The sequence below is a fragment of the Amblyomma mixtum genome, chromosome 5, assembly GCF_055824585.1.
Source record: "Amblyomma mixtum isolate Tamu chromosome 5, ASM5582458v1, whole genome shotgun sequence".
NCBI lineage: Eukaryota > Metazoa > Arthropoda > Arachnida > Ixodida > Ixodidae > Amblyomma > Amblyomma mixtum.
In genome coordinates, this window is record NC_143016.1 from 57536988 (window position 1) to 57555165 (window position 18178).

The 18178-nt window shown below is 47.2% G+C and overlaps 1 protein-coding gene across 1 annotated transcript; it reads right to left on the reverse strand.

Moving 5' to 3' along the window:
* Window positions 1-531: 531 nt before the first annotated feature.
* Window positions 532-12413, reverse strand: LOC149342286 (phospholipid scramblase 1-like). The gene is made up of 5 exons (XM_089542137.1): window positions 12336-12413; window positions 8763-8902; window positions 7391-7561; window positions 4938-5096; window positions 532-595 (listed from the first exon to the last, which is right to left on the reverse strand). The coding sequence occupies exons 1-5, from the start codon at window positions 12364-12366 to the stop codon at window positions 551-553; spliced, it is 546 nt and encodes a 181-aa protein (XP_089398263.1). The 5' UTR covers window positions 12367-12413; the 3' UTR covers window positions 532-550.
* Window positions 12414-18178: the final 5765 nt, after the last annotated feature.

Sequence of the window (18178 nt, forward strand, 5' to 3'; positions counted from 1 at the left end):
TCCGTTTGCCGCACGTAAGCATGAACACTGCAGTCACTTACTTGTGGTAGAACAGCTTTCCGCTTCATAGTTTGTATTTCTTCGCGCAAAATACGTGAGCGCTACGCCAGGACACGGTGAGATCCAGCCGTTTGCACGCGCCAACGACTTTCTCATAAAAATGTTCGGGGTAAGTTTCTGATGGCGCGAACACAGGGCGTGAACCCACAATAGCAGACGACACCAAGGAAACGTTTCTATTTTTCACAATGCAAAAACGGAAGCTTCTAAAGGGTGCTACTTCAGCCGTTATTTTTTTTAAGAGAGTATTTGGTCTGCAAACTGTGTCTGCTAAACACAAAAAAAAAATGGTTCCGAAGGTACACCTATCTGCTTTTCTACCTATTTATAGTAGTTTACATTAAGCCGATTTTATTATAGGACATCATGATTGTCGAACAACATTTCGTTGCAATATTTTTTGGCGAAAATTGCGAAATGCGATGTCTAAGCCCAGCCTGCAGACAGCGATAGTCTTAGCGCTGCGGGCCTCTTCATCGCCGCATTGCAGCTACTCGGTGGTCGGGTTTTTCGCTTCCTCGAAGAACAGGAAGTCCTGCAGTATAAGATCAAGATGAACAAAAGAGCCTATTAATTCCTATAAAAAATATTAACTTTTAGGAAGCCTGTGAGACTACTTTAAAAGAAACAAAAACGTCTTCAATAATAATAATAATAATTATGCTTTTAGTCATGTATATGCCGTACATGACGCTGGAGACCGGAAGTAAAAGCTGTCATAAATGACAGCTTGAAAGAGCCGCACACCCCCATGCAGATGACAGCTGTACAGTTACATTACTTATATTACTTACTTATATATATATACATATAAGAGGGAAAGGGATTGAGGGGCTCGTTATACTCATGAGAGAAGCCAACAGCCACAGAAACCAAGGGAACCCTGGGGATCTTTTTTGTCTACTTTGTGGTGTTAATCAATGGAGAATATTACTGAATATGTTATCGTTTTAAATATAATTTATTAGAAAAGCAGAAGAAAAAACAACTACATGCCGCCGATGGGAAGCGAACCCACGACCTCCGAATTACGCATCCGGTGCTCTAACAACTGAGCTACGGCGACGGATGTATGATCTTCTGCTTTCGGGGGTATTTATGTTTACAAGTAACCTAACCTTGCGAGTGTTCATCAGCGCCACCCACGCTCATAAGCGGCAGACGTAGTACGTCCTGAGTTACCGCTGTGTGACGTGGAACGTCAGCGAACGGCGAAGGTGGTAGCTGTGTGACAACCCTCTTATGCTTCCTAAGGTATCACGGCTGCCAGAACCGAAGCCCTCGTTAAGCCATTAAGCAGACGAGGGAATGGGAATGAGGGGCTCGTTATACTTATGAGAGAAGTCAACAGCGACAGAAATCAAGGGAACACAAAAAATTTTTTTAGCTACTTTGTGGTGTTAATCAATGGAGAATATTACTGAATATGTTATCGTTTTCAATATAATTAATATAATTGATTACCGAACCCAACGGCGGCATGTGGTTTTTCTTCTTCTGCTTTTCTAATCAATTATATTTAAAACTATAACATATTCAGTAATAATCTTCATTGATTAACACCACAAAGTAGATAAAAAAATCCGCTGTGTTCCCTTGGTTTATGCGGCATAGAAAACAGTACAAGATACACCCTGATGATCTTCCAGAGTGGTTAGTACGTAGATTTGGCATGTTATAAGGCAGAAAAAAAATGACAATACAATTTCACGGAAACAATAAATGGTACAAATATGCATACACAGTTGCTGTCGAGGCAGGCGAGAGAGAACAATCAAATACTATTCACTCGTCCGATGGAAATAACATCAGCACATATACATTAAAAGCGGGTAAAGCAAACCCAAGGCGTAATGCATGGACTTGTAGCGCCCGGCGACGCTATAAAGCGCCGGCGCTGAGATCGGCGTTCCCGCGCTAGAGGAAAATAAAGATGAACAGCGCGTGCTGGGCGCGCACGCCCGGCACGGGCAGTCCGGAACTAGAAGCCTGCCACGCTGGTCGTCTCTCTGTGGTGCTCCGCTGCGACCCCGCAAAATTCCTCAACAGTGGTGACCCGGCGAACCGTGCCTTCTATCCCAGCGGCGTTCCAGCATGGCGTACTGGCAGCACCCAAGTTTCGACCCGCCGCTCCCGGCGTTCCGGCCTGCAGGCGTCGGCGGGTGGTTCGCCCAACTGGAGGCTGCGATGTACCTGAACGGCATCACCATCCAGCCGTTCAAACACGAAGTCCTTTGCGACATCCTCCCGGCCGACCTCCTGCGTCGGCTCACCTACTCTGCTTTCGGCGGCCGGCCATACGATGAGCTTCGTGCGGCCGTCTTGGCGTACTTCGGCGCCTACTACGTTTCGCCGCCGCTCTACGACGCAGCGGACCCGTTTTCGCCGCCGCCAGCCTCTGGCCCTGCACCGGCCTCGCTCGCGCCCACGCAGCCTTCATCAGAACCCGGCCCGCCTCAGCAGCCCCTCGCCGCATCGCCGCCACTCCCGTCCAGCGTCTCCAGCCCGGTTGTCTCTCTCGACGCCACACCAGGTGGGATCCGCACGAGCTCCGCCTCGCGCCCTGCTCCCACTACTATCCGACCCGCGTCTCTAGCTCTGCCTCCTTGCGCTTCAGTGGCATTGTCGCCAGAGCCTCCTGCAGCCAAGGACAACTCTGCGGCAGCAGCCGTGCCGAGGCTTCCGGCATCCCCACCTACCTCGTCACTACCGTCAACAGCTCTGCAGGCCTCTGCTGTGAGGTTGAGGCCGCCACCACAGCATCTGTCAGATACCAATTCCACTACCCAGGCAGACACACCGCCTGCCCAAGGGGCCACGCTCCAAACCCTCGGTACTGTCACCCACTTCTCGGCGTCTGACCCTGGCAACTCGACACTGTCGCAGCAAGCGCCTGTTTTGGTGCCTGACTTGAGCAATCTTCAGCACCGAATGATCAAGTTACCCACACCGAGTAGTGCGGCAACTGTCCATCCACCAGCTGTGTCTCTTGCTGTCCGCCAGCCATCTGATGTAGCAGTCTCAACTACACGGCCTGTCACTGCCACAACCTTCGTGCAGACATCCACAGCTTCTCATGCCCACACGCGCATCGACAGTGGCGAGGTGCTCCGGACTGTCACTCCCGTTTCATCCAAGCACCTTGGATTGAGCCCAGCAACTTGCTCCGGCATCGTCCCAGCTGTCACCGTTGTGTCGACGGTCCCACCACATCTGCTGTCAGTCCATGGAGCCGTTTCGGCCGCTCCTGTGCTTGTGATCGCGTACACGGTGCGTCAGATCCCCATGGACATCAGCCGCAACACTCCAACATCGCTGACACTTGTGTCAGCGGGCAGCACTACAGCCGGTGACGGCCTGACCATGGCCTCCCCTGCCCCCATGTCCATTGTCAGCTCGCTACCCTGCATCATTCGCCCGTTGCGCAGCAGCCAGGCTCGTCCACCTGAGCCCGCGTCCTCCACCCGACGGCTCTTCCCGGACCCTGACATGAACTTACTGGACACTCATTCCCTCCTCTCTTCCACCGAGTCCACATTTCGACGTTCCGTCTAGGCGGGGGGCCCTGTGGCGCCCGGCGACGCTATAAAGCGCCGGCGCTGAGATCGGCGTTCCCGCGCTAGAGGAAAATAAAGATGAACAGCGCGTGCTGGGTGCGCACGCCCGGCACGGGCAGTCCGGAACTAGAAGCCTGCCACGCTGGTCGTCTCTCTGTGGTGCTCCGCTGCGACCCCGCAAAATTCCTCAACAGACTCAAGGCGAAAGGACATAACGGAAAGAAAATACGTTGAGAGCAAAATCAAGCAGTAACAAGCAGAAAAACTAGTACAATTGCGGATTGGCAGTAAGAAAATCGAAGACAATCATTCGAACCTGTAGTATAGTTTGATACTTTAAATGTGCATAATTCTTGCTATATGTATTTTCTGTTCAGTTTATTTAATATCCTCGGCCACTGATTTTGCAGTGTTTGTGGACCATTAGTTGCGCGGTATGTTCTTAAATTCCACGGTTCGTCGCAGCGCGTGGCATGGGTGAGCGTTGTTTCGTAGGTTAGCTGTCTGTCTTAAGAATGAACCACCACCCTTTATTTCCTCTGTAAAACTTACTTAATCGGTAGTCATATATAGTCATAATAGGCATCACGCCACATTTTAAAAATACTTCACGTGAGTGAAAACGACTATGTACATTTCCTACTGCGCGAGGAAACCTTTTTTGCAGTATGCAGAGCTTTTGTATATATTCCTTTGTTGTATACTCCCAGATTAGCTCACAGTAGTTTAACCTTGTTCCGTTGTCTCCTTAGCGGTAATCTCTGGAGCACTGCTGCTACTTTGTAACACATTTCCGTAGAAGAGCGTCATTTTTTCGTTGAATTCCAGGGCTTCCTTGCCAAGCGAGGAGTTAGCATTTGACGGCGAGAGTTGCGTCAAATGCTAATCTGCTTTTTAGCGCATATTACAGACCTTTAAGATCCCCTTTGCAGGCGCCGGCATCGGCAACCTCAGCATTTTTTTTTTCTATCTTGGTACACATTGACTTCCGCTAACCGCCTCCAGGTGCGTTATCCTATAGTTTTGTTTTTCAAATGAAATATTGTCCGCCTATATTCCACATACTTACATTAGCTTACCTCCTGTGTTAATTCATCTCGCTTACCTTAACATTATCATTATCACTATCGCTTATCCTTAACATTAACAACATTATCATCTCCAACATAATAGCTGCTTTGACCCTGCTTTGTTTTCTTATCTTCCCTTCCTTTCGAGTGCCCTGCTTGGAACGGCTGGCTCGAAAAGTGTAGCGGGGGTTGCTGGAATCGCGTGACTTAATTTTTTTTTTAGAACAAAGCAAGCAAGCCGAGTACTTACAATGAGCATGGCTGCTGCGATGAGTGCCGCCTTCATATGCACGTCCATGTCCAGGGGGAAAGAAACGCCGAAAACGTCAGCGTCCGTGAACAACTCCTTCACGATCCCGCTGAACTGCTTGGTGATTTTCCCTACGACGACGCCATTTAAGGACTTCACCTTGAATTCAACAGGCATTCGTTAGTTTGGGAGGTTTAATAGAACTAAAAATATGTCGCCCAGCCCGCATCGCTTAGGGCACAACGAGTTTAGCTGAACAGACATTGTCTAGAGTGGGTGATACGTAGAAGTAAATGCAATTGGACAGACTTTCGTTATGGCGGACAATAAAAACCAATAAGAGAAAGTGCGCCCTGCCCGCACCGCCAATGGCAGAACGCGCTGGGGCAGCAGACCATCGTTAGGGTGGGCTATTAAATGCACAATTATTGAGAAAACATCAGGAATACAAAGTTCAACACAGGTAGGAAGTTTGTAAAGTAAATGATATACATACGAAAACATTAACTGCTAGTCAACCCCTCGCGTCCAATAGCGGACTCCAGAAGCACCTCTGGAAGTCCACGACCGAAAATTCAGACCCCTGATTTTTCGTACGTGTGTGCTTATTCGGACTTTTTCGCGGCATCGCAACAAGGCCCATAGAGCCAATGTATAACAGCGCCTGAAGTGTCGGACGCATCTCAACTGACTGCTAGATTTTTCAGACCTCGTTCACACTCTCGGCCAATACCCAAGCCGCCATATAATGTGTACAGTGTAAGATTGTCCATCTCAACTGCAGCGGACATAGAAACCTTGATTAAACAATACAAAATACAAGTTAAAAAGGAGGCTCTGAAATGGCGAGACTGATAGTGTCCGCGAGTCGGTACATTTCACCCCCGTGGTTTCGAATTAGAACCGTTCTGGGACGACGTCCATCGCGCAAACATGAATACTAATAAAAGTTCGTGAAGCTCTTCTATACATATTTTCGTCCCGAATACGGGAGGAGGTAGTAGCGACGCGCGTAGGTGGCGTGCGGCTTCACGGAGACGGCGAGCGCGTAAGAAAAGCATACATTTCAAAGCGAGACGGGCGTATCCGCAGCAAAGCTCACCGTAACCCTGACTTTTATATCGTGAGACCGCCAACTGGAGTTTTGATTACAGACAAAACGATGTAAAGCACCACTAAATGCATACCGCCGGTTACGACATCGATCTTGGCTTTAGTCGCTAGGCCTAATTACGAAGACCAACACCGACGAAGCGCTTGCTTCGGCCGTTTGTGTTTGTGTTCTTATCGTTTCGCCATCATCTTCATCTCATTCCGGGCTTTCGTATTGCGGGCGTAGCGCAGTTCCCGCAGCGGCGGGTTCGCTTTCGCGTCTAAATTTTGCACAACCCTACGTTCGCCGGCGACACGCTGAAGGCTGTACACCCATCGCACGTCGAGCTTCTGAAAGCGCTCGTCTTCTATGTACACGACGCGCGTAAAGATTTAGTAATGAGGAGCTTCACAATGTGCACAAAACTACTGACCCCTTCTTCCGGCGTAATGGCAAAAAGTTAAAGGAATTTAGCTAAAGAAATTTCTTAGGTGGAATTTGATTTTTAGGAATCTCTGATATTTCGGATGGTTTCGCGTTTCCTAGAGAGTCCGAAAAATCATTCGTCGACTGGATATATATTTTTTCATTCCTTCCAAACATTCGCGAATAGTTTAAACACTGGTTTTATTCAATACTTCTTGCTAATTTTGAAAGGACAGATTCAGCACAGAAAACGAAGAAAACTTTACTTAATAGCTGGTCCTACCAGAGATCCTGCTTCCAAGGTCTCATCTCACGATCGTGGTTTTCAGTCTTGTTGGAGTTGTAATGCTAATTTTAAGGGTTCAACTAAGATTAGCTAGTCTGATAAAGCCGAGGTTATAGTTTGTAGCCATACATCTGAAGACCGGTAAAATATTTGATATTCCCGATTTTAGCAATTAGTGTTTAGAGTCTGGGTACTTCCACGACATACATCAAGGACGAGGATAACTTAGTGCAATATTTACTTGTTGAGAGTTGTCTCTGCAGAGAACAATACACTTTGTGGTGGCTGGCTGGTGAGTGTAAGGTTTTCTTCTGTATATGTCTGTCTAGTGATCTATGTTCTGGTTGAGTGATTTTCATGAGAAAACGAATGTGCTGTAGCAGTTCACAGTAACAGTACACATACAGCAGCAAAGCGTCGTGAAATGCACCGACACACGCGGCGCGTGGATGGAACGAAGGTAAGCACATAGGTAGCTGGGTTGAACTTACAACGACGGCAACTCAGGCGTTATTGCACGCTCACAAATCTTCCTCCTGGGGGATGTTTTCAGGCAACCTCCCGCTCCCAACATACTTGAGAGCCATAGCCTAACAGGACCATTGGCCATTTATGTTGCTTCTTTAAAACCATTTGTTGTTCGCTTACTTCGAACTCGACGTCGCATTTGCAGGGCAGGCTGGTGGTGCAAAAGGGGCCAACGATGTTCAGCACTTGTTGCTTTCTCCTGTCGTAGATGCTGAAGTAGGGTATGCAGATGGAGCAGTTTTGATACACGTAGGCGATGGGCGTTCCTGGAGGAGCTTGGACTTCCATCTCCTGGAAAGGCGGAAGAGAAAACGACAAAAAATTTTCCTGAGTGAGGGTGAGATGATCCGTAAATATTATTACACAGTACCTTGTGGTCCCATATACCAAGATCCAATATCACGATCTCATACAGTAGTTCGGCTCAACGGGCTGCGCATGCCGAGCACACGTTATCCAGCGTCTTTGGGGTGCGAACGGATGTATCTGAGTGCAAGCAACGCACGGGGGGGGGGGGGGGGGGGGGGGGGGCACAAGCGCGGATGCGCCGCCTGCGCACTGCGTGGTTCGGCGGCGCTCTCCAGGTTGCGTCCACATGCAGACGCCAGAAAGGAGAGGCGAAGGATGAAGTCACCGGTGGAACATGGAGTGCAGCAAACGGTAAATCATGGACGAAGCCGGCTCTTCGACAGGTACCTAAGCCGAATGACATGCGTGGCCAGTTTAAATGCGACGCAGAAGAAGAAAGCGCCAACGTGAATCAACCGATTAAGTGAATATAGCGAAGCGGCAAGCCGAAGCTAAGCGGTGAAGGCAGCGTAAGGTTGCTAAATAGTTTGGTTTGGTTTATGGGGTTTAACTTCCCAAAGCGACTCAGGCTATGAGAGACGCCGTAGTGGAGGGCTCCGGAAATCTCGACCACCTGGGGTTCTTTAACGTGCACTGACATCGCACAGTACACGGGCATCTACACTTTCTCCTCCAGAAAAAATTCAACCGCCGCAGCCGGGATCGAACCCGCGTCTTTCGGGTCAGCAGCCGAGCACCATAACCACTGAGCCACCGCGGCGGGGCGGTTGCAAAATGAGATGCGGAAACAGATGAAGAGCGAAGCAGGAGGATAATGATCAAATCACCGGAGAAACATGCTGTTGAGAGGCGTGTACAAGTGTCTTAAGAGAAAGCCGAAAACAATGAAACGGCGACTCAAATCGCAAAAAGCAGGGCTAGTGGCTTATCGGAAGAATAAAGCCGAGGAACGACTGCAAGAACATTTGGGAGCAACTGGAATTCGCAAATTTATAACAAAAGATAAACAAAGCTAAACAAGGGTAAACTTGCTAAAGCACCGAAGTCGAAATTAGCTTCACCAGGTAAATCAAGGATCTTTTTTTGTTCCTACAAAAAACCAGCGAACAAAACGCGAACTCCTTCCCATTTCGAATATTTCGTGTTTTCAGCCCCTCAGGTAAAATAAAAACGCATGCCTCACCTGCAAACAGCAGCACCAGCAAAAACAGTTGCACCTCAGGGGCCGCACAAAGTGCATGACGGCAACACCCCTGTAGTCCTGGACGTCCATCTCAAAGCAGCGCACCGAGCCACAGCAGAACCGGGCAGGACAGCTGGATTCTAGGCGGGAACCGATGAAAAATAAAGTGCGTCAAAAAAAGTTCATTTTGTTTTTCTCAAGTGTCTAAGCGTGCTCTTGTGATGACATTTCTTTTTTTATTCCTGAGGAAAAAGTTGGAGACTCATTTCGAAGACCAGCGCAAATTCGAGCAATAGCAGCTCTCTCGTTGAAATCTCTATTATGACAAATACACTAATGGTTTTTCTTCGTTGCTGTTCTCAATCAGTGGTCATAATAACTGTAAACGACCATCACGTTATGGGCCTGTAAAGGTGTGTAACACTGGGCGCTTCAAAACGTTTGTTCCACAACATCACCGCTACCCTGCAAGTATAGCAATTCATCAGAAACACTAGGCAAATGAGCGACAACTAACTCATAGCACTAACTCATAGCACTAACTCATAGCACTAACTCATAGCACTAACTCATAACTCATAGGTAGTGCATGGTTATTTCATGAAATGTAACTACACGATCTCTCGCCGTCCGTAGAACAGGCGACACCACATCACAGTCGACGAATCCTTGGGCATAATTGTGGGCCTCCTCGTTCCCTGGATGGGATGAGTGCGCAGGGACCCAGATCAATTGGATCGGGCGGAGATGGAGTTTGGTGGAGTGGAGGAGAGAGAGGGTGACAGGGGAGACCCGACCTTTGGCGAAATTACGAATCGCAGATTTAGAGTCGCTGAAGATGGTTTCTGCAGAGGTGGCGACCATCGCCAAGGCTATGGCCAGCGGAAGATCGTGGGATGGGTGCGTACTACATGAACACTGTTGTACCCAAGTAGCGATTTCCGCACTATGCGCGATCATTTCCACCGGAGACATTGCGAACAGTATTTCGTGCATCAAGGTCACTTTTCTCTTTCCTATTACTATGTGCTCCTCCCAGCGCAAGCGATATTCCAAAAAAAGAGCTTTCATTTACGACCCCTAAAGGCATTCGGTTAGAACGCGCCTAGGAAATTTTGCTATTTACAAATACCGCAGGCAGTAGTGCTGCCCAGACAGTACGGGGTTATAAATATACCAGGCGCGGCAACAATAAATTCTGTTAGGAATTCACATTAACGCATTTAACAAACGGCGCTGGAAGGCCAGTTTCCTTTTCAGTTTTTGAGAGCAAAAAAAAATTGCCTTATGGTTTAGCATGGCTAAACCTGGTAAAAAGCGATAGCTTCATCTTCGGTCTCTTCACGTCGCCGCCGCATGGTTTCATTCCAACGGCGGTCTTTGGCTTCCTTCAGCCGAGCCGACTCGTCCATCTCTAGCAGGGGCTGCACCGTCAAACGCCTCTTTTATACTACAACCGCCTCGCCTGCTCTCCGCTCTATTTCGCATGCGCAGCTGGCCGAGCGCCGGCACCCGACGCGGCCGCCGCAGCCACGCTAACCGCACGAAGTACCAGGCAAGGCGAGGCCCCATCCCAGCTGCGGCGGTTGCCATGACAACAGCTATGCTCTCCGGCACCGACACGGCTGAGGTGCAGCCACGCTGACGGCTTGAAACCTGGCGCAATGAAGGTATCGCTTCAAAGAACTTTCCCCAAAAATTGACCCTCGAGAGTATGGGCGAATAACTTCAGATAGTGGTCGATTCTACCTGACCAGTGTTGCACAGAGGGAAGGTGGTCTTTATTTACAACACGTCGCGGACAGAACGAATACACCGGAGTAGAGATGTAAAATGTCAGAAAAATTTGAGTACTAGAAAAAAATTAGGTTTTTTTTTTTCGGAAGTCAAAAACATTGGGAAGGCACTAAAAACAAGGATATCCAAATAAAATATTGCTACATACGCCCCAATTTTGACGCTAAAAACACTTTTGAATGGATAGCTGTTCACATATGTGCATGGTTGCGTGGTGCCTTGTCTTGTCTAAGTCTGCCACTTTCTGGCGTGTGATATCAAAGGAGGATACTTCTGTCTCTACTCACAGCCATGCTGAGGCAAAGCTGCAGCACTGAAAGGAGCAGCACTATAAGAAGCACCACTGAAAGCACCACTCAAAGGGGCAAGAAGTGGCTACCGAAGAGTTATCTGTTCAGTCTCTACACGACGGTGTTTCAAAGATAAATGGTTGCATTTTCTTCAGAAGTCAATCTAGTGATGTCATGAGATCTGCGAGTATGATGTCCAAAGCTGACTGCGCCAAGAAAAAAAAAAGGAAGCTGAGAGCCAAGCCGACAGCGTACCTTTTAGAAATGCCTGTTGAGTGAATAGCGTTAGAGTGCCAGAAGATAGTTGATGAAGTGCTGACTGAAACGATGTGCACCTTTGAAAACATTTGCTGACAAAGAGCCAATACTGACTTGAGGGCTTCGAACTTCGAAGGCTCAATTCGAGCTGCCGTCAATTGCACTCGCTAAGCGGGCGAATCTCGGTGGTAGAATACGAGAGGGAGACACGGCACGGAGTGGAAGAAATGGCAGCAGACTATAAAGGCCTCTCACGTGGCGTCTGCCCATGTTGCAATTCAGGAGAGCATTCCATTCTAATCGCACTTCGTTTCTCTATCATCCCTTAGCGGCTCTAAATATTTACCAGATATAAGAAATATTAAGTGATGTGCCAAGACCAAAAAGGGCTACTGGCTTTTGTTTTCTTTCTGGAGGAAACAACTTTTTGGAATTGGCATGCGGTACCAAGTAAACAGCAGCTCATTGCAAAAATATCGTCTTCTTAATTTCACCATCCGTACCCGCATTCTCAGGTATACCAGAAACGTGCAATATCTGTCGCTTATCTGTCGCTGTCCCTTACCAGCAGAAAGGTAAGCATTATGTAATGGCTATACCCCGATGTATTTTATAACTGAAGAAAAACATTAACTGAAGCGCACTTTTATGGGTTCATTATTTATTGTTTTCCGCGTCCGTCCTTTGCAGTTTGAATATACATTGGAATAATCGTTCTGAAACCTCTCCGGTTTTATTCCTGTTTTCAACCCTCGGGGGAAGTTTCTTTTCGCAGAAGTCTCGGTTTTTTCCGAGCCCTCGGAGTCATCTCTTGACTGCTTCGGCGAAAGAATGATGTGGAATCCGCAGTCTGCTGTCAGGATGCCACCTCCGGCTGATGTGATGCACAGGCGTTCACTAATTTCCCTCAAGAACGGCGACAAAGTTACTATTTTCTTAGCTGCCACCTGCCCGAGAAACAAACACCGCGGTGCTTGAAGAGTCCTGCTTCTCGTTCCGCATTCTCTCTTTTATTTTAGCATGCAACACAGTTAAAAAAAGAACTATTTTACCTCAACCCACAAATCTTTACCCAGAAAAAAACAAACTAATCAAAGCAAGCTGTACTGTTCATATTTCATCTCCCCACTGGTTTTGATTTTATCCAGAAGGAGGTCTCATGCACAGGAAAATAATGCTCATATGATTGCTAAAGCTCGCAATTCGAATATGAAAACTTTGCACTCACCTTCTTGTATGTTGTATATGAATTGCCCCATTGAGTTCTTCGCTACGTAGCTGTTGGCGGTTTCGCAGCTGCACAATGCTGCACAGTAGTAAATAGGGAGCCTATTTTATCACATGATACCAAAAAGCAAGGCCCATGTGTTGGCGTTAGCGATGCACGCGCTAGTCTCAGAATTTATTTGGATGCATAAACGTGCGCCATAAACGCGCAACATAAACAAAATACCTATTTGCGATTCACATGATCACGCGCGTGCTTTAGTTCGGTGTGACTAATAGAAACGGTCAAACATAACAAAATATATTTCGACCAGAAAGTTGAATAATTCTCAAGTAATCGCGGTGAAATCTTCGCCGTATCTTATTCTACAGAACACCAGACAAACCCGATACTCCCACCCCCTTTCTCTGAGCCCGTACTTTGCAAAGACTAACTTATTTCAGCACTCTTTCTTTCCGCAAACCATCAATGACTGGAACAGCTTACCAGCTTCGTGTGTACGGTCTCTTGACCTGATAAGTGACAATTGTTAGTTTGTTTTGTTAGTTTCTTTTTTTCTTCCATGTTATTTCGCGCTAATCGTGTTCTGTTTGCACTTTGCTATTATTGCTCAATTTGTGATCTGTTTCTGTAACCACTCCTGCTTGGGCCTCACGGCCTGCAGTATGTCATAAATAAATACATGTACCAACGCGTTGCCCTTGGGCACGGCCTGCGATACTCTCTCCGAAAACTACGTATACGCTCCATTTCACTTGGTAGCATTCCGCCAATGCATTATCAGACTATTCCTCACACTGATTTTAGCAAAGGTTACGAACAATTTCTCGGGATAGCGAAAATAGGCAATCAGGATGCCGAGCACATTATCCGAGACGTACATTCATGGTGCTCTCGCATCAGCTCCTTTGCGCAGGATTCCAACCAGCGTGCCGAATTGTTAGTTTTTCTGGATGGGTTCGAACTCGTGCGTGCACTTTACTATAGGGTTCATGGTCACGTACGCAGACCAAGAAAAATGAACAGGTTTCATTCATTTCAATCTGCTTTCATGCAACTTCAGCAGTCGCCGCCATAACATACACGGCATCGCCAGCCGGAAGTTGGAAGGCTAGAAGGAAGTGACGTCGCCAGAATGAAGCATTCACATTGGCTGAAAGGTGGTGACGTCACCAGACCAGAAGTGACGCTACTTCCTGTAAAGGCATCGACACCTGCTAACGCTATCACACTGCCAGCACAATGAAATTAGTTGTCGCCGTGAATTTTTAAACTCAGGACGCACGACTACTGTTAAGAATCTCGACTTCGCCCACAACTGCACTACCCATCAAAATATAAATACGCACATCAACTAAAGCAGCGACGATTCGGTGTAACTCTCAGGTCTTTCTGCTGTGTATACAGCACGCAGAAAGAGATTCCCATTTCTTTATAACAACGAGACAATTGACTGTTATGCGATGTTGCTTTCCCCTCACCTTCGAGTAGTTCCACATTTTGTGCAATAATTATTTGGTCTATGACTGCCAGGTACTCAAGACCAGGAGGACAAACGGTGTGGACACCTGGGACCGCTGGTCTCACTGCAGGCAGAAATGGCGAGTGAATCAGTGTGTTTTAATAATCCCTACACGCAAACATCTGCTCGGTTGCTATGAAGAGAAGTAGCCATACCTCTTCAAGTACACCTGCTTGATGAAAAACATAGCTAACATCATGCGATTTTTGTGAACTCGCACTTAATGAAATATTTGATTTTCACAATACGAACAGGTTACCTTAATCGTAAGGAGAATTGGCTATATACTGATTGCGACCCTGCTAAGTGGTACAGTTAAAGGCGCTCTTGCAATATGCCTTTTTTCCTCAGTCAGATTTCAGTTAACAAATAATGAACGCTGTCAAAGAACTTTCGTGGCATAAGAAAGCGCACCTTGTTTTCAGGCTACCAAAAACCTGCTAGTTTCGTGGCGGTGGCACGCGGCAAGCAGCAACAAAGGTCACCTCGACCGCAAACTCCTTCTTAAGCGACTTTGCGCGCAGAAAACAAACTGGCTGGCAACAATCCCACCTCGCTCATTGGGCGAGACCAGGGTGGTTACATATCGCTGCCTTAAGCATGAAGCTAAACTTTCTAGTTCACACACAGATTCACTGAGAGGTATCCATTTCAACAACTCATGCCATGAGAAGAGCTCAGCTGCGCAACGACGGCAATGAGGCAGAAAAATTGTGAGAAAGTATATCCACAACAAATCACATTGTAAGGCTATACTGAAAACTTCGCATATCCGAAATGTAGAACTCTGTAGCGGTTACACAGTGAACGCTGCGGCAGGGAATGCGACGCCCTGAGGTCACATGTTACTTAGCCACAGAGCTTAAGTCCTGGCCCTTGCCGAGATACCCCAAGCTGTCGGCAGCACACAGTTCTGCAAGCGCAACCTGCCCTTCTGCAGCCCTCGCGCTCTCTAGTGATGCAGTGTTCTATAGTCCACGAAAGAGTTATGCCTGAAGGACCTTCGTTGCCCGCTTTGTTTTCAGAACGGAAAATCAAGCCGCAGCTTTTGTCAAAGATTGCGCAAACAGTGGCTTTCCGCGGAGATCCCTTACTGTACCACACCTCAGAGACAGTGGTAGCAGCCCGAAGACTTACTTTTGCCAGATGCGTCTAACGCTGCAGTACATAATACCGTTGTCTCTCATGAATACGACACAGTTTAAGAGTTATCGGGGCTTAACACCCCAAAGCAACTGAGGCTATGAGGGATGCCGTAGTGGAGGGCACCGGAAATTTCGACCACCTGGGGTTCTTTAACGTGCGCTGACATGGCAGAATATAGGAGCATCTAGAATTTAGCCTGCATCGAAATTCGACCACCGCGGCCGGGATTAACCCGTGTCTTTGGGTTCAGCAGCTGAGTGCCGTAACCACTGAGCCACCGCTGCGGCTATAGTACAGCATTTGTTAATGCCATTGATGACTATATTTAGAAATAAGAGCCCTGTGGGTGTGCCTGCAATTGAATGTCGGAAATTTCTTTTATATATCGGGTAGCTGAACACTGGAGAGGTCTTTCTTTTTTGTTATCCTGTACAACGCACTGAAAGTGCGTGATGTTTATTATGACCCTCAAATGGGGATTGACAGTAATAATAAAAAATACGTAAATAATCAGTTTACAGTTCACTTGTTAATAAATGCCTTATCTTATCGGTCCCTGGTATAACTTGCTAAGACAATTGAAATAAGAATGGAATATGATTAAAAGTGAATGGTTACGTTATCATGACGTTCTTCAATAAGGCTTAGAATTCTCCTCAAAGAGTGGAAAATGCCTTCAGAATAAATGCGTAGATTTCACTTCAGTCTCTTCATTTTGTGCTCTATCTTTGATATTCGTCCAACTTTGAAACTAGTTAGAACATAAATGAACTTACCGCGACTAACGGATTCGATTAGAATCAAACAAAATGAGCTCCAGGTTTCCTCGGGAAACCGCTAGTGCTGCTGAACTTTAGTTTCCACAGTACTGCCGACAAATCACTCAAATCACGTGCATATCATCCTCTGTAGCTCACAACCTATCCGCTGCAAACTTATCGTTCATAAATAGAAAACCTCAAGTCACCAAAAGGGCTTTCCCTAAACCCTGAGGTCGAAAGCCGAAGAAATCAACAAATGGTTTGAAGCGATTTGTGCTGTCAACAAAAACACGGTGCGCAGGACCATCGATTCATCAGGATACGTTGTCGGGTAAGTTTGTTCCTGATGATTGAAAAACATGTGGCGCAAAAAAAAAAAAGAGACGATCACAAGTGAGCACAAAACGTGACGGGAGGAGTGCAAGTACCGTCTAGTCCTCATTTGTGAATGTCTCTATTTCGCGACCTATCTTTCCATCATCAATTCACTGCTGTGGCGATCCTTTGTTCACTATGCATAATTCATGGAAACAAGAGGCCGAAGCTTTGAGATGACTGCGAGAGTGACAGATCTCTTTCATTTTATGCCGACCTTTGTTTAAAAGGTAACTGAACACCCCCTTCTTTTATTCGACACTCAGCGACAGCTTCCATTCTGACACTTCCTGCAAGAGGTTGAAAAGGCCATTAAACAAATGTTATGAAGCGAAGTTAAAGCAACTTGCCTGGTCGTGGACCATGTGCGCCGGCAGCAGCCGCGGCTCTCGGCCCCGAACCAGGATGTCCGCCACTGGATGGCGCTGGATGTGACACAAGGAAACAAAAAGTCCGGTTAAAATAGGGGCCATGTTTTCAAATACCTACTATGTATAGCTCAGAAACGTAGAACTGTTCTTGCGGGATGGTATGGTACGGTAGGGTCTGGTAGCGTACTTATAGTAGGGCCAGGTGCAGTACTGTTCGGCATGGTGCGGTACAATATTTTATGGTATGGTATGGTATGGTATGGTATGGTATGGTATGGTATGGTATGGTATGGTATGGTATGGTATGGTATGGTATGGTATGGTATGGTATGGTATGGTATGGTATGGTACGGTATGCGGGGCCTAACGTCCCGAAGCGACGCATCGGCTATGAGGCATGCCGTATTGAAGGGCTCCGGACGGATTAATTTGGATCCTTTCTGGGTTCTTTAACGTGCGCTGAGTCAAGCACGTTAAAGAACCTAAGAGGATCTAAATCGACGCTGTTGTCCTGATGCGCTGCTTCATGCCATATGGAAGGGCCTAGAGCTGTAAGCCACCAGTGAGAGATTTCGGGTAAACGGGGACCGTGTCGACGTCTGCAGCAAAACAGCGTTCGACATTCACGGGAACATTTTGCGAAAGGGAGTGGGGGATAGTAGTTCACCATGGAGTTCTCGATACAAACATCTACAGGCAGGCTAATGTCCCTCTATGTTTACTGTACCGCTGAAACTTCTTATCAGAAGTGTGTGGCCAGGCCCGACAGAGTTGGGCGCGTAGTCTACAGAAGGCAAAATTGAGTAGGTGATACGACTACTTGGAGGTTAGCCACTGAACTACAGCGCCTCGAAAAGCCAACTGCCATTCACGACCTTTGGTCGGTCTCCGTCTACAAGGTCACACAAAACTACAAATCTCTCGGTGCCTCTTTTCGCTCTCGACAGCAATTATTTACCACCGACAGCTCAAAGATCCGAGATGCTGGTTCCGCGTCTAATAAATTATGTTGTTTGTTTCGACCTCAGTCTACGATTCGCGTCCTGATTCCATGTAAGTATGCGACCTAAACACGACCTGTCACGAAAGTTTTGTGAAGAGAAATTCACTCTTTCAATTTATCTCACTTCAAACACGCAATGCGAAAACCTACAGTGTAACTTTTTTTTTAACTCCAGAGGAAATTGCTCGTTTCGCGAATGGCACTCAGCAGCCTTTACGAACAATTACGTGGCAAGCAGAAATATTGCGAGAGCGAGTGGGAGAATTATGGGTACAAAAAAGGCTCTATAGGTACGTTAGACTGTGAAATTTCAAGCAAATGCAATGTATTCTCATTTCTCAGGCTAGCCTAACCAAACGGGCGGCCGGTCAAACTAACTAGCGGGGCGGCCGGCCCCACGGATCTAGACACCCTTGTCAAGGCTTCCCAGAGCTTTGCCGAAATCACTAATCTCCACAGAGAGACGAGACGCAAATTCCCGCCTCTCCACCCCAACTTAAATCGAGCGGAAGTCATCATGCTCCTCCGATTGCAACGTTCATCCCCAAAGCAGGTAAAGCCGTGACTACGGACAACTTGAGACCCATCTCATTAACCTCGTGTGTGGGAAAGCTCATGGAGACGATGGTTCGGGATCGCCTCTCTCCATACATGGAGGGTAAGGG

What these genes read in the sequence shown, in the direction of transcription:
- LOC149342286 (XM_089542137.1), bottom strand. Translation starts at nt 12,366, where the DNA reads ATGGGGCAATTCATATACAACATACAAGAAG. An exon ending in GCTGGTGCTGCTGTTTGCAG is followed by an intron (nt 7,562 to 8,762) that starts GTGAGGCATGCG and finishes CCGCCTTTCCAG; the next exon opens with GAGATGGAAGTCCAAGCTCC. An exon ending in AATGCGACGTCGAGTTCGAA is followed by an intron (nt 5,097 to 7,390) that starts GTAAGCGAACAA and finishes GTTGAATTCAAG; the next exon opens with GTGAAGTCCTTAAATGGCGT.